This window comes from Hippoglossus hippoglossus, chromosome 5 (genome assembly GCF_009819705.1).
Source record: "Hippoglossus hippoglossus isolate fHipHip1 chromosome 5, fHipHip1.pri, whole genome shotgun sequence".
NCBI lineage: Eukaryota > Metazoa > Chordata > Actinopteri > Pleuronectiformes > Pleuronectidae > Hippoglossus > Hippoglossus hippoglossus.
Window position 1 is genome coordinate 2,179,619 of NC_047155.1, and position 26,650 is coordinate 2,206,268.

General features: G+C 43.9%; 1 protein-coding gene across 1 annotated transcript in view; it reads left to right on the forward strand.

The window, feature by feature from the left end:
• The window catches only part of LOC117761171 (receptor-type tyrosine-protein phosphatase T-like), a 152,834-nt gene that overhangs the window by 68,578 nt on the left and 57,606 nt on the right, over positions 1 to 26,650 (forward strand). The window contains exons 6-8 of the mRNA XM_034584837.1: positions 437 to 552; positions 2,628 to 2,802; positions 18,659 to 18,952. Coding sequence (XP_034440728.1) covers positions 437 to 552; positions 2,628 to 2,802; positions 18,659 to 18,952 — 585 coding nt within the window. The remainder of the gene's footprint in view (positions 1 to 436; positions 553 to 2,627; positions 2,803 to 18,658; positions 18,953 to 26,650) is intronic.

A 26,650-nucleotide genomic window follows, 5' to 3' on the forward strand; every position in this document is an offset into this window, starting at 1 on the left:
GTGAGTGAACGGAGCTGCAGTGGTTTAACCTGAGGAGTGACCAGTGTACTAAGGAGTTCTTCCAAGGTGTCCTGAGTCTGAACGTGACGAGCCGAGCAGAACAATGTGCGAGTGTCTTATCGCCGGTGGCATCTGCCCTTAAGAGACACTGTGATTTTACTGTGTCCTCATAACAAGATGGCGTCTTTAAGCAGTCTGCCAACTTCTTTAATACATGATTATGGAACTTGAGCACCTATTCAGGCTTAATTCATTTACCCTTGGCGTGTTTCTCCGGAGACATTAAACAAAGCTTGAGCCCATATGACCTGGATTCTGTTCCTTTTTTCCAGACCATATATATGATATATAAAAAAATGTCTGTGTGCTGGTTGATTTCCTCCTCTCCTCTATCGGACTGTTTAACCTCACTCGTCACACCGTGTCTGTGTTGCAGGCAAAGCGCCTCACTTCCTGCGTCTGCAGAATGTGGAGGTGAACGTGGGTCAGAACGCCACGTTCCAGTGTACCGCCGGGGGGAAGTGGTCTCAGCACGATAAACTCTGGCTTCAGGTGAGTGGATTCACATCAGCGAATGTGTGCGTGAATGACATCGGCAAGAAGTGAAGAGGCAGAACTCCTGTAGAGGACACAAAGACAGAAACTAACAAAAGATTTTCTTTGTATATTTCCAAATATATAGTAAGTTGCCGTGCAGTGTAGGTTAAACACAGGGACAACAAAATGCCTCCCAGCTCTCTGCGTCCGTCACAGAGATGGACGTCAGTGTCAGGTCCGAACGTGTCAGCTCCACTTTCTGCTGCAGTGACGTTCACAGTCACTGGCTGTCGTCCGGCCGCAGCTCACAGGACATTTACATAAAAGTTGAGCCCTTTTCAACTTTCCCCCCCTCGTCGTGCAACTGGCTGCTTCTGGAGTCTGTCGACCTCAGCAGGGGGCCGCAGCGCCGCGGAGCCGGCTCTCATTCACACCGAACAGCTGCTGGGGCTGGCACAGCGCTTTTTAATCTACACGTGTGAACGGCCGTTAGGTTCACGTCACCACGGGGAGTTCAGAGGAGCTGAAGAGCTGCTGGCTTCTGCAGGTTATCGGACCCCAGGAAGTGATTCATGTGATGTAATGTGGGACAAACGTGTGATATGATTATTGTGATGATTATGTGATGACGCACTCTTGACCAGACCTGTCTATTAAAATGATATATGACCAGTAAACTCCCACCAGCCAATCAAAAACCAAGCAGGATAACCAGGTTTACAAAGGATAAATCTGTTGATATTATATTTCATATTTTGTCAGTCAGATTATAAATCATATAAAAAGGTTACAGTTATCATTTATGTTGTTTTACTCAAAGAATCAAATGAATGTATAAAACAAGAACAGTGTAGAGAAGATCCCAGGCCTCCAGCTCCATTTCAGGATTGATTAAAAGTCCTTGTTGCGCTTCGCACCAATGACTCCATCTGCGTGTGTGTGTGTGTGTGTGTGTGTGTGTGTGTGTGTGTGTGTGTGTGTGTGTGTGTGTGTGTGTGTGTGTGTGTGTGTGTGTGTGTGTGTGTGTGTCTGTGTGTGTGTTGTGTGCATCCATGCTCATATCCTCATTCCAATTTACATTCATGTGCACTGGCAAGCTTGAATGTTTCCACTGCACATGGTTGTGTACCTCTGACAACTCTGCCGTGTACAGTAATGACATTTGCAATGGAGAGCAGTGACCCCCCCCCCCCCCTCTCCCCTGACTGGAGGTCTGTTGCATGTTTCACCAAATTGGCAGATAATTCTACAGCGGTAAGAGAAGATTGGATCTGGAGATGCAGGGATCATATGCAAAGCAGCAAGTGGCAGCACTGCGCCTTTTTCATATTTCATGTCTGACTTGCTCCGTTCAAATTGCTCCTGTTTCCTCCCGAGCGTCTGATATCAACACAGCCTCATTATGGTGTCGTTTGTTGATGCGCGTCTCGTGGAAATGTCTTCGAATTCACGCAATCTGTGAGACGAACAACAAGGAGTACTTCAGGAAGTACGGGAGCAGCAATCATTGGCTGAGGTCACGCTTGTCTTCTCAGTTTATAACGGTCGGATTCACCCGATCAGAAGGCAAACGCCGAGGCTGAGTGTGAAGGTGCCGACACCACGTCAGCAGGGGTTACTTCCATTTAGGCTCCAGAGAAAACCAATTCATAAATGGGAGAAATGTGGGTGTTTGTGTCGGATCCAGTGGTTTAAAGGTCAAACCACACGAGTGAAGACTCCGATGAGGTCTCGATGACGGTTTTCTTTAATCTCCCTCAGCTTTGTTTCAGTAATGCAGCACATGGAGCAAATAGATCTGTGATCAGGTCTCTCAGGATATGGAGGCTAACGCAGGTCTGAACAGAACCTAAATCAAATTTCAGGTTGATTTGCATATCACAGATTCTTTGCCTTTTGTCTTTTCAATATTCACACAATCCCATTTTTATTTTCCTGGTGTGAGAGAGAGAGGTCAACGTTTTCATTATTTAAAACCCCCTTTGTAAGAAGAGCGCTGTCTTCATGAGCCCGTCACACGGCCTCTTCAACTCAGTATTCGTGGAAACATGCAACACTAACTGACTGGTTTTGTCGTTCCCATCATGCAGCAGTGGAACGGCAGGGACACGGCCCTGATGGTGACCAGGGTGGTGAACCACCGGCGCTTCTCCGCAACGGTCAGCGTCGGCGACACGTCCCAGCGAAGCACGAGCCGCTACCGCTGCGTCATCCGCTCCGACGGCGGGTCGGGGGTGTCCAACTACGCCGACCTCATCGTCAAAGGTACGTTCTGCGGGTTTTGAAGTCGGTTATGAGCTCATCGATCGTGATGCATGGAAAAGGGTGAACGAGGGAGCGGCACTCGACAAATCAGTCGGAATAAAGTGGGACAAGTTCTCCATGTAGAGGAAGTGGGAGACAAGCCTGGGTTGTGGTTGTGTGTGTGTCTGTGTGTGTGTGTGTGTGTGTGTGTGTTGGCAGTTGCTAGTTAGTGAACGCTGAGGACGGAATACTGAGCAGACTCCAGAGCTGTGCCTGGAACTCACAATGAGCCTCCTTTGACTCCGGCTCCGTCAGACTCTCGTCTTCCTCTGGGTCCGTCTCATGTTTCCTCCTTTTCTCTTTCAAACAGACACCAACATGTCGCCGGTTCATTTCTTTTAATTTGTAAGAGACAAATGTAAGAGTCACCTAAAATAATCGTGTCAGTTTTTGTTGTCGAGCTCTTTGTGTTGTCAAAGTTTGACTTTTATTCGTTTGGTAAGGATGAAGCATGAACACAAGTTTAAGACAGGAAACTTAAAATGGAGTTCTCTCTTTTACCTCTTAGGCCCCAGAGAACCGTCTCTGGCAGGTCTGTTATAAAACTGGTTTCATAACAGACCTATTTAAAGTAAATTGCAAACGGGGGCATTTGAGTTCAAGTGGCTAAAACTGGTAATCTTAAATAAGAATTATAATAATTACTAAAATTAAAGTCAAGTGTCCATGGAGAGAGCTTCCCTCTGCCAAGGCTAATGTCATATCCAGCCATGTTATAGAAAGTGCACCTCTGGATCTGCTCGTTCATCTGGATCCACTCCAGGATTTAACGAGCACTAATTTGAGTCGTGCACGACCTCTGCACAAAAAACGTCTTGGGAAGTTTTTCATGAAGATACTTGAATTACTTCCTTAAAATTAAGTGAAAATGTCAAATAAGCTCCATCTTGCATTGTTAAGGAAAGAGATACAAATAGATCTGCCCCAAAAATCATCATCCTTCGAGTAGTTTTCATAAATTAGTAGTAAGTCTGCTGACAAACGAAGAAACCAATGGACGGGGGTGAAAAACATAACCTCCTAACTGAGTTTGAATGGGTTTATCAACCACCTCCTTCTCCCCTTGTTTCCTGCGTCCCATGTGTCCCATGTGTGTTTATCTGGGCTGTGCCACAAATCCCCTCGCTGACGACTGAAATCCTCTAACGCCGTCCACTCGGCTCTGAGCTCCACCCGGCTACGGGTCGGAGATATGAAGGAATCTCTGATTTGTCATCACAGTCGACTTCCAGTGATTCCTGTAAACAGCCGGGAAAACAGTCCTGTCCTACGAGAAGGATCCGGACGCACTGAGGACGTCAGATAATGTCGTTTAATTCCTTCAACTCCCAGTTTGGGATAGGACAGGATCTTCTACACCCCCACACCATGCCCCAACTATTAGGTCCCCTACCAAGGACTCTCTATCTGTACCTCAGACGTGGTTTAAGACTCGGGACGGTCATGCGTCCCCTTGGCCTTGGAATTGACTCCGAATATGACTTCACAACATTTAGTTTTTCCAACAATATCTCATATCTGCTCTCCTTGGGTATTTGATTTGGGGTCTTGTAGGTTTTTGTTTTGTGTCAGCACTCACTTTCTATTTATTAACACATTCGTTAACACGTTGTATGCAACAGGGTCAGCGCTCCGCCTACTTTCACTCATCATAGTTTGACGGGAGAAAGTGTAGACGTGTCGTCCATCTTAATATACACTCTATTAGAAAACTACAAAACGATGTAATACTACTGACCTGGAGTAGTTTTTATCTTTCTCTCTATGCTTAGACAGTCGAGGCCTATCCTCTTAAATCTAAACACTTTGCAATACAGTTTTTTAAAATGTGTCTTTTATCCTCTAACACACGAGATAACCAGCGATAACAACACCTCACAAACTTCCTGTTCTCTCGGTGAGTTTCCCTCCCGGAGACACCGAGGCCCCGTGTGCTCAGTCACTGTGAAGCTCGGTTTATGCTCTGATGCTTGACGTTCTCCAGGGTTGTTTTCTGACAACATTGTGTTGCACTTCCACCAAAATATAAATATATATATATATATTTTGGGCCCGAGCAGTAGAAACACAGAGGAATTAAAGTGGAGTTAAATTGTCCCACCAACACTTTGTTGTGACCATTTCTCGTCTGTGATTCAGCGTCTTGCTGATGTCTGAGCGTCACTGTGACAAATACAAGTATCTGAAGATATCTGGTGTGAAGTACTGTACGTGTTTTATACTTCAAGTAAACATAAAACTCTCTTCTGCTGGTGCAAGGGGGGATTGAACTGTGTTTTTACTCTTTAATGGGATTGACATTGCATCACTGCAGCACATTTAAATGCAGGGGCCCTCTGGCCTGAATTATGTTTTTAATACATATTTGTTATGAATTATGCTGTTAACCCTATTTGGCGTGGATGATGTTTTAATCTGGAGGGAGGGGGGGGAGTGTGTGCATGTGGCGGTGGGCACAGTTTTGATTAGACGATAGTCCGGGGACTGAAACTGTCATTGCCATCTGTTAGCAGAGCACACAGACTGTACTCCTGAGAACGTCCAAATGTGTGTGTGTGTGTGTGTGTGTGTGTGTGTGTGTGCTGCTGGATGTGTATTTTAATGTGTTTGTGCGGCTATTTCTATCCTGTGTGTGGGTGTGTGTGTCTGTGTGTGTGTGTGTGAAGCTCAGGTGCTGTCAGCCATGCATTGTGCCAGAGGAGCAGCCCATGCCAACACAGTGAACAAGAGAGAACTGCAATATGACACACACACACACACACACACACACACACACACACACACACGCACACACGCGCACACACACACACACACACACACACACACACACACACACACACATGCATTACCATTCCTCCCTCAAGCCCTTTGTGTGGTGTGTGTCGCTAAATGTGTGTACGTGTGTTACTGTCCTTTACTTTGCACACGTGTGTGTTCTCCTGGGCTGCTAAGTGAAATCGGGGTTAATTAGTGTGTTGTTCAGTCAGGTGTGATCAGGGGAATCTGGATAGGGAAAGTTCTCATATTACAGTGTTCAACGTGTGTGTGTGTTTGTGTGTGTGTGTGTGTTGTGTGTGTCCGTGTGTCCCAGGCGTGCTCATGCATGCACGTTAATCCTCTAACGCTGCTGCTAGTTCCACAGATGATGTCTTTCTTGTTAAATAGTTAAACTAAACTAAAACTTCTGGAGTTTAAAATATATGCATGTTGGACAAATTACTTGAAATCATCACTATATCTCAAGAGAGTAATACTCCAAATGAAAAATAATTTGAATTATTACTTACTCTTTGTCTTTTTGATGATACTGGACATTGATAAATGTTCTACAACTTTACCTGAAACCATTAAATCTCAAAGAATTAAAAGACAGAAGCACTGACAGTACGAACATTAACCAGACACAACACAATTAGATTTAAAAAATATTTAGAAAACATTATATTCAAAACAATATTTCCACTTTTGCTTGTGCTGGGACCTTAGTTTGAAATAATCACACAGACCAGAGGAGAAAATATCGATTTATGTCAACAACACAACTATTTTTCTGATCTTGTCATCATTCAGTTTCCCCTTCATCTTCTTTCTTCTTCAATTTGATCCTATTCGTCCCAGTTTGACTTTTAGAAATCAGGATTTTATGCGACTAAACTACAACAGCTAATACGTTTTACAGGAAACTCAACTGTGACCTGATATCTTATCTATAAACATAATATGAGGATGTGTTGTTTATTTTTATCTTCGGCAATTTGCAAATACGTTGATGCTGAACACAACAGAAACATATTCGTGGAAAAAACAAACAAACAGGTATTGCAGTTCAATATCCACTGGTCGTAACTCCAGTGTTATTAAACGTTCAGTGGTTATAAACCAGTGACATCCACTCAACCACCTCCCATTGACTTCTGATGCAGCGTTAACAGAAGTGTCCTTCTCCTTTAAAAGAACACGTCTTTGCAGGAAGTGGGCGCAGACGGATATTCCCACAGTCCTGAGACAAACGTGTTACAGGACAAATGGGAGAGAGAGAGAGAGAGAGAGAGAGAGAGAGAGAGAGAGAGAGAGAGAGAGAGAGAGAGAGAGAGAATTATCTGCAAGTGGAAAAGGTGAAGAGGGAGATCACAAAAACACAGAGAAAGAGGAGAGGAAGTAAAAGCTACTCAGTGAGCAGCTGACAAAAGACGAGCTTTTAATTTGACAAAGTCAGACGATTGAACAAGTGGCTTTGGAAATGAGACACACACACACACACACACACAGTGTCCAGTTTGATGGGACATTAAAGGACGTCCTTGACGACAAGTCAGTGACACTGAGAGTCTGCTGCACACACAGACACACACACACACACACATGTTTTCTCTGCTTCTGTGCGTTTGTCATTTGTATGGTTGTTGTCGAACAGATGCAGTCAAAGCCCCAGGGCAACAAGGTCTCAACCATACCGCTGGCTGTGCTGGCGTGTGTGAGGGTGTGTGTGTCTGCTTGTGTGTGTGTGTGTGTGTCTGCTTGTGTGTGTGTGTGTGTGTGTGTGTGTGTGTGTGTGAGTAAGAAGGAGCAAGCCTGCATGACATGTCTGTTTCTCACGGAATATGAAAATGCGCTGTATTTGGGGCCATGTATCTGCATTCATGTGTGAGCATGTTGTGTTGTTTATGTGCATTTGAGTGTGTGTGTGTGTGTGTGTGTGTTCTGTCCGTCAGAGATAAGACTCAGTGGGGCGTAGCTGAGATCCAGGAGCGCCACTGTCAGCCAGTGCCCTGTGGACACCATGCAGAGTGTGTCTGTCTCTGTGTGTGTGTGCGTGTATGTGTGTGCGTTTGTGTGTGTGTTTGTGTGTGAGTTCCCCAGGAATACTGCTACATCTTTCTAAGTCTCCCTGGGTAGTCATAAAGCTGATTGTAGTCCAAGAATAAGACCCAGCAGCGTCACCGCGGTGTGTAAATGTCTGTCACTGTGTGTGTGTGTGTCTGTGTGTGTGTGTCTGTGTGTGTGTGTGTGTGCGTCTGAGCCGGTGGAGCTCTCCGTCGCCCAAAGCTCATTCCTGGCCTTTTCTGTGTCTGTCCCCCGATAAGGAAATCAATAGGAGAGTGGACAGCTCCGGCCCGTGTGTCACATCTCAGATCAGTTCAGACGGATCGTGCCCTTGAGCAGCTACAAGGCTTTTAATTAGAAATGTCTGCAGGAAGTGTCGAGTGGTGAGTTCTGCAGGAAGCTTGACACGGAAGGAAAACATGGTTCCACCAGCTGGGGGGGGGGGGGGGGCTGATAAAAAGAGATGCTTAGTGGTATAAGACACGACTCTGGTATCGCTAGGGACGCAATACTTACGTGAAAATGTACTTTATCAGATTTTACTCGTCGCGAATTCAAAGAGAAAGTGTTGATTTGAGCAAAATATAAACACGTTCGGAAACAGGATATGATATGAAAGCTGGGGAAAGATATATTTCTATATTTCTATGTATGATCTCCTTTAGTCTTTTCCATAGACTGTATAAAGACGGACAATTTAAAAGCCCATAATCTCCGCCTCCACCATGTCAGTGGATGAGACGTGGACCAGATCAGATGTACACTTCCAATACATTATTATAATTTTAGGAATCTTTTATCACACTAGTGTTCATGTGTTCGTGTGTTTGATAAGTTTGGTTTGAATTATATATTACACGATATATAACGCCACTGATTTATCTGGTATTCCTTCAAAATAAAACGCCTCACGCTAAGATATTTGGTTCAGTGCACTCATCTCTGCAGTAGTGAAGAGGAAAATAGATGAAACAAAATTTGGAAATATACACGAGGTCGGACAAGAACAACCACAACATCGATAAAACAAATGTTCATCAATTTGTAATACTTGCATGTAAGTTTTGTTGGTGTGAAAAACTTAGGAGAGCCAAACCAAAGTTTGTTTATCTGCCTGAATCAGGGTCTCTGTGTGTCTGAGGTGTGTGTGTCTGTGTGTGTGTGTGTGTGTGTGTGTGTGAGAAAGGTAGGTACACACTACCCGCCTCTTTAACCAGGTCCTTAGGGCTCGCCTTAGGGGAAATGTGTGTGTGTGTGTGTCTGTGTGTGTTGCCTTGAGTATGCTGGGCGGTTTGTCAAATTATTGGTATTCCTTGTCCATTGCTCTCTCAGGAGCATCGGCCTCTGTGTGCATGTTCATCTGTGTGTGTGTGTGTGTGTGTGTGTGTGTGTGTGCGTTTCCCAGAGAATGGACACTTCACACGGAATATCCGAAGAGAAGTATAAGTAATGCATGAGCAGGTGCACGCCGAGCAGAGGATGAGCGGGACTGAGGTGAGAAAAGGGGGGAGAAAGGGGGAGAGGACTCGGCGAGGAGCGAGGAGAAGTTGACACCAAAGGCAGGAGAGCGTGAGAGGATAGTGAGGAAGTAAAGTGAGTGGAACAGGTGAGCAACAGAAGACGGGGAAGGGGTGAGGAGATGAAAGAGAGGAAAGGAAAAATGAGAAGTAATGAAAAGCATCAGACGGATGAGTCACACCCTGCGCACTTATTGTATTTGAACCCGGATCCCTCCAATGGCAGGGCTAACTCTAATTGGTTTAACAGCTGAATGCATTACCACACTACATGACATCATCTTGCAGCTGCTTTGTGATGCATCGTGATTACATCATAAATATGTTGTTTTTCATCTATATACGCTTTAGCTCGTTTCTATAGTCCTATAGAGAATGAGAAGATACCCTGATGCACGATGCAGATTAATTTTCTGAGCAAGAGCAACTTTAAGTTAATTTAACCTTTTTAACCGACCAGCTCCAAAAGTTACTCATCTAGACGTAAGCTCCCCAAGTTCTGTACTGTGAAACTTTCTTTATGCATTGTTGAGTTATTTTGAACATACGCACACAAGTATCTGCTCGCTGCTTCGCTAACCTGACTTTAGAAAATGACCAACAACATGGCCCCTTCCTCAAACGCCATTTTCACAGGTTTGAATATAAGTAGTAGTAGTCGCAGCTAGCAGCAGTCGTGGCTACATAGTAAAATCGTATATATTAGTGCGACGGCCAGCGACAGTTTGACTTTAGTTTGACTGAAGTTGACGGGTTCCGAGCTGTTTCTGCCTCGACCCTCATCTCATTGACCTGCTCACTCGCCGTACGTTCATGTAGATGAGAGCTCACAGATAAAAAACCCGTGAAACGGAGTGAGAGCGGAGCGATGCGTCTCCTCCATGTGTCCTGCTGCTTCACTCCCGTCAAGCTGACGGATGTAAGACTAATTCTCATTTCATTAAAACGTTTGCTCGTGACACTAAGAAGATCAGCGTCTCTCTCAGTCTATTTCTCGCTGTTTGTGACGTCTCCCACGTTCAGATTTCAGACCTCGATCTGGCACTTTTATCCTCGGCAGCTCGCAGGCGGCGAGCAGGAAGTAGTTTGCTGTCTTGTCCGTGGACACTTTGAAGGGACTTTATTTATACTTTATAATAAGCTTATAATCAAAGTTGCCATATTAACAAGTACAAGAAAATGCTAACTTGGGTTTTAGTCACCTGTTTAACCAAATACTGACGTTAAGGTGAGGTCAGAGTTCAACTCTACGTAGTTTATCCACAACAGCTTCACATTTTCTATACAAGTGGACTCAGATGTCTTCGGGTGCAGATCGAGTGTCCACATGTGTTTTCTTCATGGGTGCATCTGATATTCTGTTTTCACGTCCTGGAATCAGTTTCCTGCCACAGTGAGTTTTCTGTGAGCACTGAGGAATCACGATTTTATTTCCCATGATTCCCGGCACCTCTTGGGTTTTAAAATACGTGTCTGTTTGATCATCGTTCGTTCGTTCTTTCGTTCTTTCGTTCTTTCGTTCTTTCGTTCTTTCGTTCTTTCGTTCTTTCGTTCTTTCTTTCTTTCTTTCTGGGGCTGTGAGTCTTTTGATTAAAACATTCTTTGTGACCAGGCAAAGTGTGTGTGTGTGTGTGTGTGTGTGTGTGTGTGTGTGTGTGTGTGTGTGTGTGTGTGTGTGTGTGTGTGTGTGTGTGTGTGTGAGCGCTGAATTCATTACACCAAGTAACAAGCCTGAGGGAGAATGGAGTGTGTTTCTCACAGGTGTACACACACACACACACACACACACACACACACACACACACACACACACCGAAATCACTCAATCTCCAGGAGAAATGTGTTTATATAAAAAAGTCAGTTGAAGTCCTGAGCAGGGAAATAACACTGAGAGATTGCACAAAGAAGAAAGAAAGAAAGAAAGACAGAAAGACAGAAAGCAGTGGTCATGAGGACGGAGGAGAGTTGAGACGTCACAGGTGGAGGGTCGAACTTCCAGAACTTTCAAAACATCATCAGGAGGAACTATTGTATTTCTCATTTTATAATGTGCGGTCATTAGTGTTTCAGAGCCATCGACGGGTCGGAAGGAAACCGCCGCTCGATGGTTTTAACAGATATGGAAAATAACATTTCCAGTATCAATTTGTTCCACTTAGACGCACAGAAGGTGGTGTTTGTCATTAACAGCTGCCGAGATTGGATAGATCATATCTGAGTGTGTGTGTGTGTGTGTGTGTGTCTGTGTGTGTGTCCGTGTGTGTGTGTGTGTGTGTGTGTGTGTGTGTCTGTGTGCGTGTGTGCTTATCTGTAGTGAGACAAACTGCTGTTCAAGGAACTGAGACATGGAGCCGGAGTGTGTAACTGATAACACAGCAGCATAAGTAGAGATGAAATCAGAGGCTGTTTACAACTTTACACACGATTCAAACAATTATATGATGATACACAGAATAAACACAAACATCAAGAGAAGAATGAAAAGTTCCCTACCAGAATAAAAGCTCGGTTGAAGGACATTTCCTCTTCATTACAGTCCATTATCATTGGTCACTTTAAAACTGTGCTCACCACATTCACAGCTGAGGGTGACATTGTTAAAAGAGACAGAAGTGAGACGGGTTTTAATTAAACCTGGAGGGCACTGAAACAAACTGAACATCACAGTACGCCTCAGCACACACACAGTTTACCTGTGAAATGAACGATTATAACTGCGTTTCATTTTTTTCTGCCTCTACCTTGAAGTACAGTCGTTTGGAAACAGTTCGGAGGATTCGACACGTGTTTGATCTTCTCGTCCTGTCAGACGTCTTTCAGGGATGTTGTCATGTTCCCAGAGTCACGTCGGCAGAGAGCATCATGACCAGCAGCCCCAACTGATTCAATTCAGAAGAGAGTGGCCTCAAACTCAGAGCTGGGTCTTAAAATAATATAATAATATAATACTAGTCTGGTTAAAGTTGCTTTCCAACACTTTAAATCCACCCAGCATGTTTTATTTAAAAAGGTCACGATACAAAGACAATGACGGAGAGAGGAAAATGAAATGAAAATGATGAACTCTTACTCTCTCTCCCTCTCTCTCTCTCTCTCTCTCTCTCTCTCCCTCTCTCTCTCTCTCTCTCTCTCTCTCTCTCTCTCTCTCTCTCTCTCTCTCTCTCTCTCTCGAATGTCGGAAAGGGACAAAAACTGATTTTGGTCGAGCGAATGTCGTTTTTCGGTAGAACTGATTTTTCCATCTTTTCCGCCATCCTGGCAATATCTTCTCTCTCCTCTCTGGTGGGCTGAGGCCTTCTTTATCTGTCTCGCTATCACTCTCACCCCCTCTCACACACACACACACACACACACACACACACACACACACACACACACACACACACACACACACACACACACACACACACACTATTACTCTCTCCCACTTTTCTTCCTCATTTCTTTTTCTCTCTCTACTTTCAACTGAGTGTTTGTGTGTCGGCAGTGAAAACCATTTAAAGTGGAAACATTATATAATGATATTATATAATAATAATAATAATATTTAATCAAACTACAGACTCTTTCTCTTCATCGCACACCTCAAACGCTTCCTTTGTTTCCAACCCTACTTTCATCATCCGTCTTCTCTCAGTGTTTCTCTCTCTCTCTCTCCTCTTACCTTTCATATTGAGAGAGGATTCTCGAAGCTGATCCAGGGACAGAAATCTGTGTCGACATGAAGACAAATCAGGCAAAAGTACAGATGTTTGTGGTTCTCTGTGACCAAAGGGACGGTGAACCTGTGTCAGTCCCCATCCTGACATCCTTATACAATCTGATATGTAGACAGAACAGAGATTAGATAGAGTCACACGTCATCCCAAAAATAAACAAGAACTCTGTGGTGTTCCACATGGACTCTTATTGGGCCCTGTGACTTTTTACCCTGTAAGCAAATTATACTCTCAAATATGCAATATATATATATATATATATACACACACATTCGAATGTTGCTTTGTCAATCTTTTTCTTTTTCCAAATTGCTTTTAAACTTGAATCCCTAAAATATAATCAAAACTGAGTCCGTTGAAAAGATCTTCATTCTGAGAACAGAATGGATTCTACACTATCTGATAATTCATGATTTAGACATTCTTTAAGTCAGAGCTCCGCTGATATGAGCTGTTCATTGACTTTTATTTTATAGAATACACAACGCAGAATTTTTCGTCATGTTAATGATAATAAATGAAATGATATAATAATGTATATACCAGCTTTTCCCCCCCGTCCCTATCAGTATCATTCTGGCTCAGCATCATTCAAAACCGACTCCTGACCAGCTGCAGGGGTCTCGCTCATTTACTTTATCTTGGGCGGCTTAGAAAGAGTCAGAGAAACAAAGAACAGAGACATCTGGACATCTGATGGACACACACACACACACACACACACACACACACACACACACACACACACACACACACACACACACACACACACACACACACACACACACACACACTATGTGCTCAAACACCAAGCTGGGACTCAAATGCAGAGCAGTAAAATGTAGAGCCATATCCTCTGCACCTTCAGGGTGTAGTAACACGGGTCGCTTTTGAGTGTGCGATGCGTCCTCTGACAACAAGGCCCCAGGATACGCACGATAAAACCTTTATGGGGCCATGGCTGCTGCACAGACACACACACACACACACACACACACACACACACACACACACACATATATACATATACACATATACAAACACAAACACACAGAGGTGTTTGTTGGTCCAGAGTCACAGTGCTGTACTCCTGCTGCAACCCATTTTAAAGCTTCATGAGCGCTGCTTGTTTCTACCACAGGCTGCAGAGAGCAGGGGGCTAATTCATAAAATCATGTCTTACTTTCTGCGTCTTGTTATATACAAACATTAAATAAATAACGTATTAGGTATCGCTTCGCTCGAACCTCACAGGGAACGACTGGTGCTCCGTCATCAGTTCATCCTTCTCTCCGTCCCCTGTCCCCTCTTGTCTTTCTCCTCTTTATCCGTCCAGTACAAGCAACCGTTTGCTAACAGAACTCAAAAAACCGTCAGGAATTGAAAAGCAACACCCAATGATACAGCCATTTTTTGTTTAGTTGCAGGGGGGGGGGGGTTATGTCATGTTTTACGCCCTTTGACCAAATCTTTCTTCCGTCAGTTCGTTTCATCCCTGTATCTCTTTCTCTTTTTTCTCTACCCCTCCCTCCTTCCTTCATCCTTTCTCATGAGTATCACAGTATGAAGTGTGTGCGTCTGTGTGTGTGTGTGTGTATGTGTGTGTGTCCTATTTCGGTATTCATGTAAGGACACAGGTGTGTGTTTGTGTATTTCAATCCCTCTCCATCCGTACAATGCCAGCTCAGGCTTTTTCATTTTGTGGGTGTGATTACGTCTTCAATGGATATAAATACGTGCAGCTATTTTGTATCAACAAATGTGTGCATCTGTGGTTCTGCGTGTGTGTGTGTGTGTGTGTGTGTGTGTGTGTGTGTGTGTGTGTGTGTGTGTGTGTGTGTGTGTGTGTGTGTGTGCGCGCTCATGTCGTGGTGGGTGCCAGGTTGTGAGTCACTGGGTGGCCTCAGTAACTCTCCGTGGTGAACGAGCTGGCGGAGGGAGGGAGGGAGGGAGGGAACAGACGGAGGAAGTGATGGAACGAGCTTGTCTTTGTTCCTGCGGAGTAACATCAGGAGAAGTTGTTGAATATAAACGATGTTAATGAGGACGTGAGTGTGTTGAGGCGGTTGTAAAACACAGTTAACAGGGTTCTGTTAAAGGAAGGAGCGGGTCGGTGGTTTTGAACGTTTAGTCTTTTTAACCGCAGCTCGTGGAAACGACGGCGCGTTGAGATTTTTAAATGTTTGAATACTTTCCGAGAAAAAAAAACAACCTCCTACGTGATTGTTAATGCTTCTTCGTAGCAAGAGAAGAAGATTTGCAGCGGGATGAGAACGTGTTGTTCGCTGGAAAAAATGTGAAGTGCTCTTTCACGACAAACTTCAGAAAAGGTGACGCACAAAATGAAAAGAAGCAGAGTGAGTAGGATGATGAAGATTTGTCTTTATTCGTGTAATTTCTTGAAGGAAAACACCAGAGGAAGAATAATTACGACTAAAAACGACACGATGCAAGATTCGCTCTCGGCTGTGCTCCGGCTCCCCCTACAGGTGGGGTGCGTAATTATACCGTTGTATATACGAGGTGTGTCTGATCCTCCTCGTGCACATTAAGCCACAAACTGGATTTGTTGGCAAACTGACGGAGAAGAAACCTCCAACCTGCGTATTATAAACACCGAGAGACATTTGCACGATCACTGCACTCAACGCAGAGTAGAACGGTTCAATTCAAGCTAACACGGCAAGAAAGTAGCCGACGCAGTCATCGATGTCCGATCACGATGTTTATCTGCGTCTGATGATAAACTAGCGAGTCGACAACATCGAGAACAGCACAAAGCAAACGAGCTAAAGTTCGGACTCACTGTCCAATAACAAAAACAACAGGTCGACGCAATTTGGCCTTTTTAACTCTAAATAAACTCCGACATTCACTGTTTCTTCCTTCTTTGTCTTTTCCTCCTCTCTTTTTAGAAGACCATGAATCTGTTTCCTGTCTTTTGCACTGACGCTTTATTGTACATATTTATATTTAAAAAAAAATCGTACTTTTTAACATTAAAAAACATGGTATTTGTAGTGGAAGGCAAAGAAAGAATTCCATTGTACAGGACTGTATATATGACAATGTTAACTTCTTCTTCACTATAATCTCTTATCGCTGCTAGCTCTGACTCTGGTTGTCCGTGTGTAACATTTGCTGTGTTGCCTCCAGGGGGCGCTGATGCAGTGGGTGTTATTTTAAGGTATAAAAAACGACCCAGTGTTGCTTTAAGTTGAGGAACATTTGTGTACTTTATGTTCTATACGTGTGAAATATGTGCAGCGGATGCGTTTTTAAATACATAATCTTCTTTACTTTGACTTCCCTCCGCTCACACATACACATCCAGATGATCCCGGGGTCGAGATGGATGAGTGCGCGGTGACTGACAGTTTGAATCATCTGCACCTCCGACATCAGACATATTCTAATGGAGCCTTGAAGAAACTTAGAATAAAATGGGGAAACTTTCCGACAGCAGGAGGAGAGGAGCCATTACTCTTCGCTCGCATAACAAAGCTGACAGAGGAAGATTAATACTTCAATCTCAAAATGATTCTTTTAGTGGCAGTTTTTGAAAAAAACGCTTCGTGTACGGAGTGAGATGTTAATTTTCACAGCGCTGCATGCTTCAACTGTCGGTCCTTCATCCTCCAGGCTTTTCTCTTTGCACCCCCCCCGTATTAATATAATAATACAATCAGTGTGTGGAGTCTGTGGTCATAATAGATCGTTGTTTAGCTGCACATCGGGGATTAATGGAAGATAACGTCACTGGTTTGCTGGACTTCTGGAGGATTAAAAAACAAGATACTGCAGATAAAGTTCTGTCATATTGCAAATTGTTGCACAGACGTAATGACATACAGGGAACTTGTTAACGTCCACCTGTTGAAGAGCTTCCTGCATATTTTTATATAAGTTTATACGATGACGGAGAAGTGAAACTTAATCACTAAGATTATCAGCAGGACTCCTTATGATGTGATTATATGGTCGACACATTTAACAAACGATATAGAATCACATTAATATGGTCAATATGAAGTAACATCATAGTCGTATCTTTAATAGTGAAGTGACAAACATGTTTATTTTTCATTTACCCATTTTGCATTAAAATTTCTTTTTTTCCACCTGGAGAATGGAAACGCAGCATTTGACATTTTCTTTCCGACGATAAATCCAGATTCTAATTCTAACTGTCAATTAAATATATATCATAATAAAAAGATTCAGATTCCTTCAACTTAAACTGTGAAGCTGCAGGTGCTGAGGCAAATAACTTTTATTGGAAACCGCCCCCCCCCCACCTGTGGAGGCTGCACACGTTCAAATATAGACTATAGGAAAATCAATGAACACCGAAGCCCAGCGATCCTACACACGACGCCCTTATTCTGAAATGTAAAATATTAGAAATAACATAAAATCCTTCATCCGCCCTGTAATCCACATCAGGATTGAGTCCGTCCGTTACACACAAACTCAAACGAAGCATGTTTAGACTGATCCACGTGTATCAGGCGACATTTGGACAAATGCACAAATGGTGTGTGGTGTTTGTGTGGGATTTTAACACACATTTGTGAGTCTTCTCTTGTAGGGCATATAAAACACACAAGTGACCATTGTGGGTCTATTTTCTCTCCGTTCAGTTCTCTCAGGCTCAGGACGTGGTTTCCTGTTGCTTTAGACTCAGGTTTCCGTGTCTGGACAAAGTTTTTTCTCAGTAAACACTTGAACACATTCTTGTTTTTCAGAGAACGCACCTTTCCGCTGACGTCCTGCAGTTTTACCTTTGTGTTTAGTTTACATTCCAGTGATCTGCTCCACTGGATGTTAGATATCACACTTTGAGAAGAAGCTGCTGTCACAGGTTTTGATTCTGAAACAAAAAAATAAGCAACTGAAGGGAGTAATAAAATATCTTTTGCTTTTTAGACTTGACAGAGGCCATTATTTTTCCCGGGTAGCATAATGTGAAAGTCTGGTGGCAAAGTAGCTGTCAGCAACACGTCAGGAACGTGATGGATTAGTACAGGTGGAGAATTCACTCCCTGAAATGTCTGCCTGCATTTATAGCTGCTCTAAATGTAAAGTTAAACTGTGTCTCCTTTAAATTCACATCACACTGCAACTGGAAATACTTTTGATTTCTTATTTCAGTATCACTCTCAACAGTCGATCCCTGTGCACATTATGATTTAAAACGTATTCTGAGGGTCTACGCGGGTCCAGAGGTAAAGAAGGAAAGTGTATAACTAGATATTGATAGTTTTTTTTTACTCCTTTCATTATGTTTATGGACATTTTTTATTGGTGAAACCCACAGAGGTTTGAGAATATCAGGGAAGGCAGCTGGTGAATAAACCTCCGCATAATGAAATTACATATTGTAATGTTACTTTTGAAAATTACCGAGAGCCCCGAGTGTGTGTGGGAGCGCGTGTGTGGGCGATTTCGAGAAATACTCATTCATTTGTTGCGGCATCACACGTGTCGGCTCCACTGATTGGACTTTAATGTGGTTTTCGGGGGAAGATGAGTTCAGTGATTCATTTGGATTCAGCGGTGAGGAGCTCAGGTGGGGGGGGGGGGGGTGCAGTTACAGTCAAAACAAGCTGATGTAATTGTTTTCTGATTGCCACTCACAAACTGCTCGACCCCACTGGGGACGCCGTGAGGATTCTGTGGTTTTAAAAAAAAAGAAGAAAAACAGAAAAGATCCAGAAACGCACTTAACTAAACACCTCTGTTTCCACTCTACAGCTCCGCCCACCCCCATCGCTCCGCCCGAGCTCCTCTCCGTCGGCGCCACCTACCTTTGGATCAAACCCAACGCCAACAGCATCATCGGCGACGGGCCGATCATCCTGAAGGAAGTGGAGTACCGCACCACGTCAGGGAACTGGGCGGAGAGCCACGTGGTCGACGCCCCCACCTACAAGCTGTGGCATCTGGACCCGGATGTGGAGTACGAGATCAAGGTCCTGCTCTCCAGACCCGGGGAGGGAGGAACGGGGCCCCCGGGGCCGCCGCTGGTCACCAGGACAAAGTGTGCAGGTGAGCGCGGCCTCGTTTGTTCCTTTAGCTTCGTTTGTTTCATAGGTTCCACTTTGTAACTTGACTTTCTAACAGTTGCTTGGTTCTACACTGTTCCACTTGCTGAGAATGACTCTCAGACCGGTCTCTTGGTTTTAACCTCATTCTGTCGTGAGGGCGTCTGTTGAGCAGCTTATCACGACCCATAGTTACGTTTTATTGTGAGTCGACCTCTAGTGGCCATAGTGATTATGACAGGGGCAAAGTAACCATGACGATGAAGGAAGTACGGATTTGAACCTCTTCCTAAACTGAACCAAGTTGTTTTTATTATTCATGACCATGACGACAAAGGTCCAGTTCTCAATTCAGGAGACGTTCCTGTTGTTTGTATCAGAGGGTCGAGAACCCATGTGGTCGTTATAGCTCGAGGATTCTTCTTCTCTCTCTCCATCACGCTCCAGCTTTCTTTTCTTCTTCATCAGTGTTTTGCTCCTGAACTCACTTCACATCTATCTCCTCCCTTTGTCCTTTGTCTCATCTTCTTCTTCCATTCCTTCTCCTCCTTTGTTGTCTCGTCGTCCCCTCTACCAAATGTCTCTCATCTCCTTTTTCCTCTCACAGCCCTTCTCTCCATTCCTCTCCCCCCCTTTTTACTCTCTTCATCTGTTTTTTTTTGTTACCATCTCTTTCTCCTTCTGTCGTTGTCACTCAGCCTCTTCATCTCCAGAGCTTTCTCTGATGCAAACAGAGACAAAGGCCTTTGTCAGTGATTTTATTTTTTCATCTCGAGAGCAGCAGCGATGGAGGGATTGAGAGAAACAGAGAAGGAGAAAGTGCATGAAAGAGTGAAGCTGCTGTTTTGAAAAGTGAGTCAGCTCAGTCTGTGTCTAACCTCTGTGTCACTGGAGAGGGGGGGGTTCATTTCTATTCTGCTTTTGATGAGGCTGGTTTGTTTGACTGTGTGTGTGTGTGTGTGTGTGTGTGTGTGTGTGTGTGTGTGTGTGTGTGTGTGTGTGTGTGTGTGTGTGTGTGTGTGTGTGCGTGTGTGTGTGTGCGTGTGTGTGTGTGCGTGTGTGTGTGTGGTTGTCTTTGTAAGTTGCATTAGAACGTTTGTCGGCAGGTGTTTTAATTTAATTGGAACGGGGATTTGATGTGTTGGTGTCTTTCTGTTTTCCTGATGTCGCACATCTTTTATATTTCTCGGTGTATGATTGTGTCTGTTGCAATGTGTGTGTGTATGTGTGTCTGTGTGTGTGTCTGTGTGTGTGGGTTAACAATTCAATAATTCAGGCTGTGAGTTTGTTGATGTCACGGTCACACGGAGTCAACAAGACGCAGCATCTCACTGAAACTCTTCTCTGCTGCCACAACCGAACCAGTCAAAGTATCACATCTCCAGGGTCTTTTACTTTGAAAGTCCACATCAGACAGTGAACTGTTTTCTCAATGACTTGAATTCAAGTTTTTCTTCATCATAAAGTTTATTCTCACAGGATTATTCAGAAATTACTTATTTTTCAAGTGCTAATCAGCAGGTGAAAATGAAGTGTTGATAGTAGAGACTCTCTCTCTCTCTCTCTCTCTCTCTCTCTCTCTCTCTCTCTCTCTCTCACTCTCTCTCTCTCTCTCTCTCTCTCTCTCTCTCTCTCTCTCTCTCTCACTCTCTCTCTCTCTCTCTCTCTCTCTCTCTCTCTCCTTTTGTCCGTCACTCTCTCCTGCTCTACTTTCCATCTCTCTCTTATTCTATCACTCCAAACCTTCTCTTTATCCACCTTTCTCTGTTATTACATAGAAACAAGGTGAAAATAAGAACTATTCAAAACACTTTTTCATAGATAATAAATTATCGAAAGGCTCGAAACTCAGTGTCACTCCAGAGGAAGTGAATTGTTCCTCGTTTGGAACGGTTTTCAGCTTCGGACGAAAAAAAAGCCATTTTTGATCTAGTGAGTATATTTTTGATAGAAAGTAAATTACACTGTGAGTTCATGATGATCATCAGTTTATCCTCCCTCTCTTTTCCTCACATCCTTTTTATGTCTTCACCTTTTTACCTGTCAACCTGCTTTAATTCTCTTTCTTTTACTCTGAAGTTGTGAGAATTGACCTGAATTACTCCTCACAACTATAGAGGTATATGTTTACATGTAGCGATAGATAGATGGATAAATGGATAGATAGATAAATGGATAGATAGATAAATGGATAGATGGATAGATAGATAAATGGATAGATAGATAAATGGATAGATAGATAAATGGATAGATGGATAAATGGATAGATAGATAAATGGATAGATAGATAAATGGATAGATGGATAAATGGATAGATAGATAAATGGATAGATAGATAAATGGATAGATAGATAAATGGATAGATAGATAAATGGATAGATAGAAGAGAAAAGGATGACCGGAGACGAGGTTGAGGTGAAGGGAGCAGAGCGGTGGATAAGAAATGACAGACAAGACAAGTAGAACAGTGGTTGTGGTCACTCTGTGTGTGTGTGTGTGTGTGTGTGTGTGTGTGTGTGTGCGTGTGTGCGTGTGCGTGTGCGTTCGTGTGCGTGTGTGTGTGTGTGCGTCTTGGTAAAGCGTAGGAGAGAGAAACATGTGTTTCTGGGTGAGTGCTGCTGTGTGAAGCTGTCACAGCGATCCACAGGGTGCTTTGTGTGTGTGTGTGTCTGAATGTGTGATAGGATTGGAGCAGGCAGGTATGACAGATGTTCAGAAGCCTGCTGGCTACTGGCAGTGTTAATGTGTGTGTGTGTGTGGATGTGTGTGTTTGTGTGTGTGTTGGCCTCCACACCTGCGTTCACCTCTCTGTTCATGTTAGCGTCGACATCAGGTTCCATCGTCACGATGAAGCAGCTGCTTGTAGCAGGAAATTGTAGATCTGCGACGTCTTGTATCATTAGAGTATTTAAGTGGTTGTCTTCCATGTTGTTTGGTGTCACTGACTATTTATCAAAACTACGTCCACCTTTATTTCCACCTTCCAAGCAGCTCGTGGCGTCACTGTGTTTCCAGATGCTTTAAATGAACCAGAGGAGAAAAATGTATAATTATTGTTTGTCAAATTTATGTCTGATGCTGTGAAATGATATGTGAAGAAGAGTCAATGAAACTTAAAGACATTAAATGAACAAATAGCCGAAACAAGGCTAATTCATACGGTGCTTCATCAAACACATATATTATAAAACAGTTTAATGTTTTAGATTTTTTTGGGACATTAGGCCTTGATAGATACAGAGCATGAGTGGAAGGGGGAGAGAGAGAGAGAGAGAGCGGGTGAACTGAAGTGAACATGAAGCCAGAAATATGATAACAATATTAATAAATAAATACGTTTATCAGAGCATCAACTGGTGCAAGAACATTCTTCATAATCTGTGAGCCTCCTGACGGCGGATTAAACCATCGAGGCTGGTTTATTAATTACAAAGATCCCTGATAAGTTTTGTTCAGACTTTATCTCTGCAGCTGTTTCATCCAGAACTACACAGACACTGTTTCAGAGGCTCACAATCTTTAAGCAAGATATTAAAATCCCAAACAGCTTCAGTGTCACTGCGGGAAACTGTCAAGTGAAATATCTCGGCTTAAAAGAGGACGTCACAATGGGGATTACTGTTAACTGGTGTACACCGATTAACTCTCCTCCCTGTGGAAGCTCTGACGGACAGGCATTTCTCACAGTGAAATAAAAAAGTTTGAAAGGAACGAGAGAGAACTCAGAGAAACAGAGAAAAAGTAAATGGTTTAACACAGAATAATGAAAACTGTCACCTCCTCTGCAGCCGCTCGCCTCCTGTTGATCAGGAAAGTGGCCCCAGATGCTTTTAGTCTGAATCAGGCTCATACACAAGTTCAAGTGATGAATTACAAACAAAACCTGTCAGATTTGATTGTGACCGAAGTTTCACACATCCGCCGTGACTCCACCATTATGTGGAAATTACACCAAACCCCCTTTAATTTCCCACAGTCGGCTCCACGCTCCGGTGTTGGACCCGCTGCTGGTCGGCCCGGACGCCGCTGGTCGGCCCGGACGCCGCTGCCAGGCGGTCGTCGCTCAAAATAGGATTCAGGCCATTTCACCCGAAGCTGCAGCGGCGGTGGCTCCGAGGAATTTGGAAAGCGATTTTATCCGTGTGCCTCCTCTAGCGTGGCACATTTGTGAGAGCGGAGTGGAGACGAGATCGAGGAGCTAAAATGAACTCTCCATTTGGCTGGAGGTGCCGGGAGGACGCGGCCTTGATAGTGATTGATTTCATCGTGCGCACCTCCTCCCTCCTCCCTCGTTTCTTTTGGAATGATTCCTCGCCCTGTTTTCATGGGGGTCATTATTCCTCTCTCCTTGTTTCTCACTCCAGCTGTTCCCTCACCTGTCCGTCATGTCTGTCCGACGGTTCTGTGATATCAACACGCTTCTTTCTCCTCGCTTCACCCGCCCTGATCTCCCTCTCTTAAGTTGCTGCACAGATTCTGTCGACACACACAAACGCACACTCCCTTGACATTTCGCCTCCCTGCTCCTCCTTCATCTCTGTGTCTCTTTCCCCCTTTTCCTCTCCTTCATCTTTCTCTCCTCCTCCCTCACCCCTCTGTGTTCTCTCCTTCCTTGAAAATATCGCCTTAAACTCAATATTCACCGAACGTAAAAAACGGGAATCTACGCAGCCTCTATAAATATCAGCTTTTAAGTTTAGTGTTACCTCTCCCAAGTGCAACTGCATCCTCGTCTAACCTCCTCCTGTCACCTCCTCTCTCTCCTCCTTATGAATTCACGTTCCTACACGAGGGATGATAATGTAAGTGTTGGCTAATATGTGCCCCTATAAAGATGGACTTTTAATTCACCTGCTGTACATAAATCCTCTTTAAGCATCTTCTCTGTTCCTCTAGCATTTCATTTTACTCCCCTCTTCTTTATACGAGACAGATGCTAATGTGAATGTTGGCTAATATGCAGCTCTCCGTAAAGACTTAATTCACCTGAGGGTTATATACTACACCCCCGCTCCTCCTCTCCCCATCGCACACATTTCTTATGAAGTAGGTCTTTATGTGAAGGATGGTAATGTGACTATTGGCTAATGCGCTGCTCCATAAAGATGGACTTTTTATTCACTTGCTGGGGATCTCCTGATGTGGCGGACATTCTGCCGAGCCAAGCAGCTCAGGTGAATTTCAGAGAGTCAGTAGATCCTCTCTGCAGGAAACGGTTTAGAATGAAACCACTCAGAGCTCTAGAGGTAGTATACGGTATTACATCATTCTCTGGATTGTATTGATAAACAAACAGAAACGTGTCTTAAGCTCAACCCCTTACTCTGAGAAATACGATTTCTGTGCAGCTACACTGCAACATAACGTAATGTTTTCTGTTTAGTTTTATAACTCACCTCCTGATGCGACTTGGACACTGATGAACTTGAGGTCACAAGGTGTTTTGGGTGTTTGATCGTCACTTGCCTGGATGTCCCAGCCAGAGGGGATCAGCCCCTGGCGTCCACGCTGTCCTTGCTGCTTCCCTCCACAGCCTCGTGGACGTTTCTGTCCTGCTCTACAGTCCTTTCACTCACAGGGGGTTTCACTGTAGTGAGGGACCAGCACAGACCCTAAAGGCTCCAGTGCTCCTTCCCTCCTCCACCACATATTTTGCTCACTTGTGCTAGTTGGCTTCGAGTGTCCGAGCAGGAAACCACTTGTTTGGTAGATTTTGATGAAAGCACCTGGACATCGTGAAGTGGTCACAATGTTTTTCCAGCACTTGTGGGCTGCTCTGTCTTCTCCTCACCTCTTATGAAGATTACAGATTTCTTTTTGGAGGGCGCGGGCTCCATCTGTCTTGAATTGCTGTGCTGATTGAATCTGTCATTGACCTTCGGAGCTGTTCCTGCCACCTGGTTTCACCCTTTCCCCCCCCCAAAAAGCCTTCAACTTTTTCCTCTCCTGTCTTTTCCTCTTTTGGGCCCATTCATCCATTCTGGCTGCTCTCTGACAAAAAGAAGTATGAGCTGGACATCTTGAGCCAGAACAGCTATTTTTCATCTTTCACTCTGATGCTTTGTGGAGTAAAGGAGCCTTTTTCCCCCCCACCATGCTAAGAGCAATTGCTCCGATCACACGGTGGTGCAAAGTGGCTGGTTGTGCTGGTGAAAGCTCTGAGTTTAGTGTTCGGTTTAAGAGTCGTCCTCATTTCTTCGCAGCGTGGACACGAACCCACTTCCTCATTGTCCAAGTACCGGGAGAAGGAGGCAATTTGGGAAATAATTCGCTTCCTGCCACTTCCTCTTTGTAAGAATTCTATCAGTTAGTTGGTTAGTGGCAGGGATAAGCTGTTACCTCACATCTTCTTGTTTTCTTTTTCTGTTGATAATAAGAAATGTTATATTATTCCTATTTTTTCGTAGCTGTAGATTGAAACGCAACATAATCCTTCCATTTTACTTTGTGTCCAGCTTTTTCTCCGCAGCCGTACTTTCCCCTCACGTTAACGCTTTCCTCCTCTGGAAACATTAAAGTAGGAGAACGGAAATCCATCTTCACAGGAGGGCACGTTATTTCAACCCTCGTGAAATCGCACTTTTAAGAAGAGACGACTTGAGTGGAGGATCAGACAAAACTTCTTATTTCTTCATGAGAAAATGTCTTGCTCTCTTCTGTTTTACGCGTTTCTGTTCCCCGAATATCTTGTGATTCTCTTGACCAAATCTCTCTCTTCTCTAAAACCCAATATCCCACTGCTTTAGCTTCCCTCTTTTCTGCTGTGAGGTCATTCCACTGCTTCTCCGCATTCTCGTGCTCACACGCCGAGGCCGACTACCACCCACCGAGCGCCTTTCCTTTCTTTTGAATTTCCTCTTCTTGAAAGTTCTCTGATGTCTCGTCAGTCTTTGCAGCTTTGTTGAAATGTTGAAATCCTTCTGACGGAGTGCTTCTTCTTATAAACGGAGACATGTCGGTTTCAGGGACTTAAAACTACACTTTTCAAATGCATCGTCCTCGAGTTAAATAGGAGACCGTGTGACGGACGCGGGTGAACGTGTTGTTGGGGCTTTACATCGCCACCTCTGGCCTGCATTTGTCTTTAACTGTCACAGTTCAGTTCAGCGGGTTTGTACTTTCAGTCCAATTTTTCAGGCCATCAGACCATGTGATTAAACCAATACGTCAGGGGGCTCTACTTCATGTCACACTAAATATATTAATTGAATTAAGGGCATTCATACAGTACCACTTAATGCAACTACGGTCCCTAAACTATAAATCAAAAATAATTACTGAAACCTTCTGGACGGCCTTCAAACACATCGACTCAAACCGGCCCTATAATGAGATTATAGTCTTTTAGTCTATCAGCTTTTAAATCAGTCGAAGTTCGTCTATTCGTTTCACCTCGTTCGACCTCGTGAGCGGTTGTGTTGACGCTCTGAAGGACCGGGGATGTAAATCCAGCTCGTTTCCCCCTAAGAAAACCTTTTCATTTGATTTAACGGTTTGTTAAGGTTCCAAACCATCATTTATTTTCACAATCAATTGTGTGAAAAGATTATATTACGGAAAAGATGAACATGTTGTGTTATATATTGACCATTGCACACTGCTACGTACATACAGATGCATTTTGTTTAGAAATAGCAGAATATTAATGAGACCAATGTCACGTTTAACTGCTGGTCTGGCCCTCGCAGGAAAGACGACATCA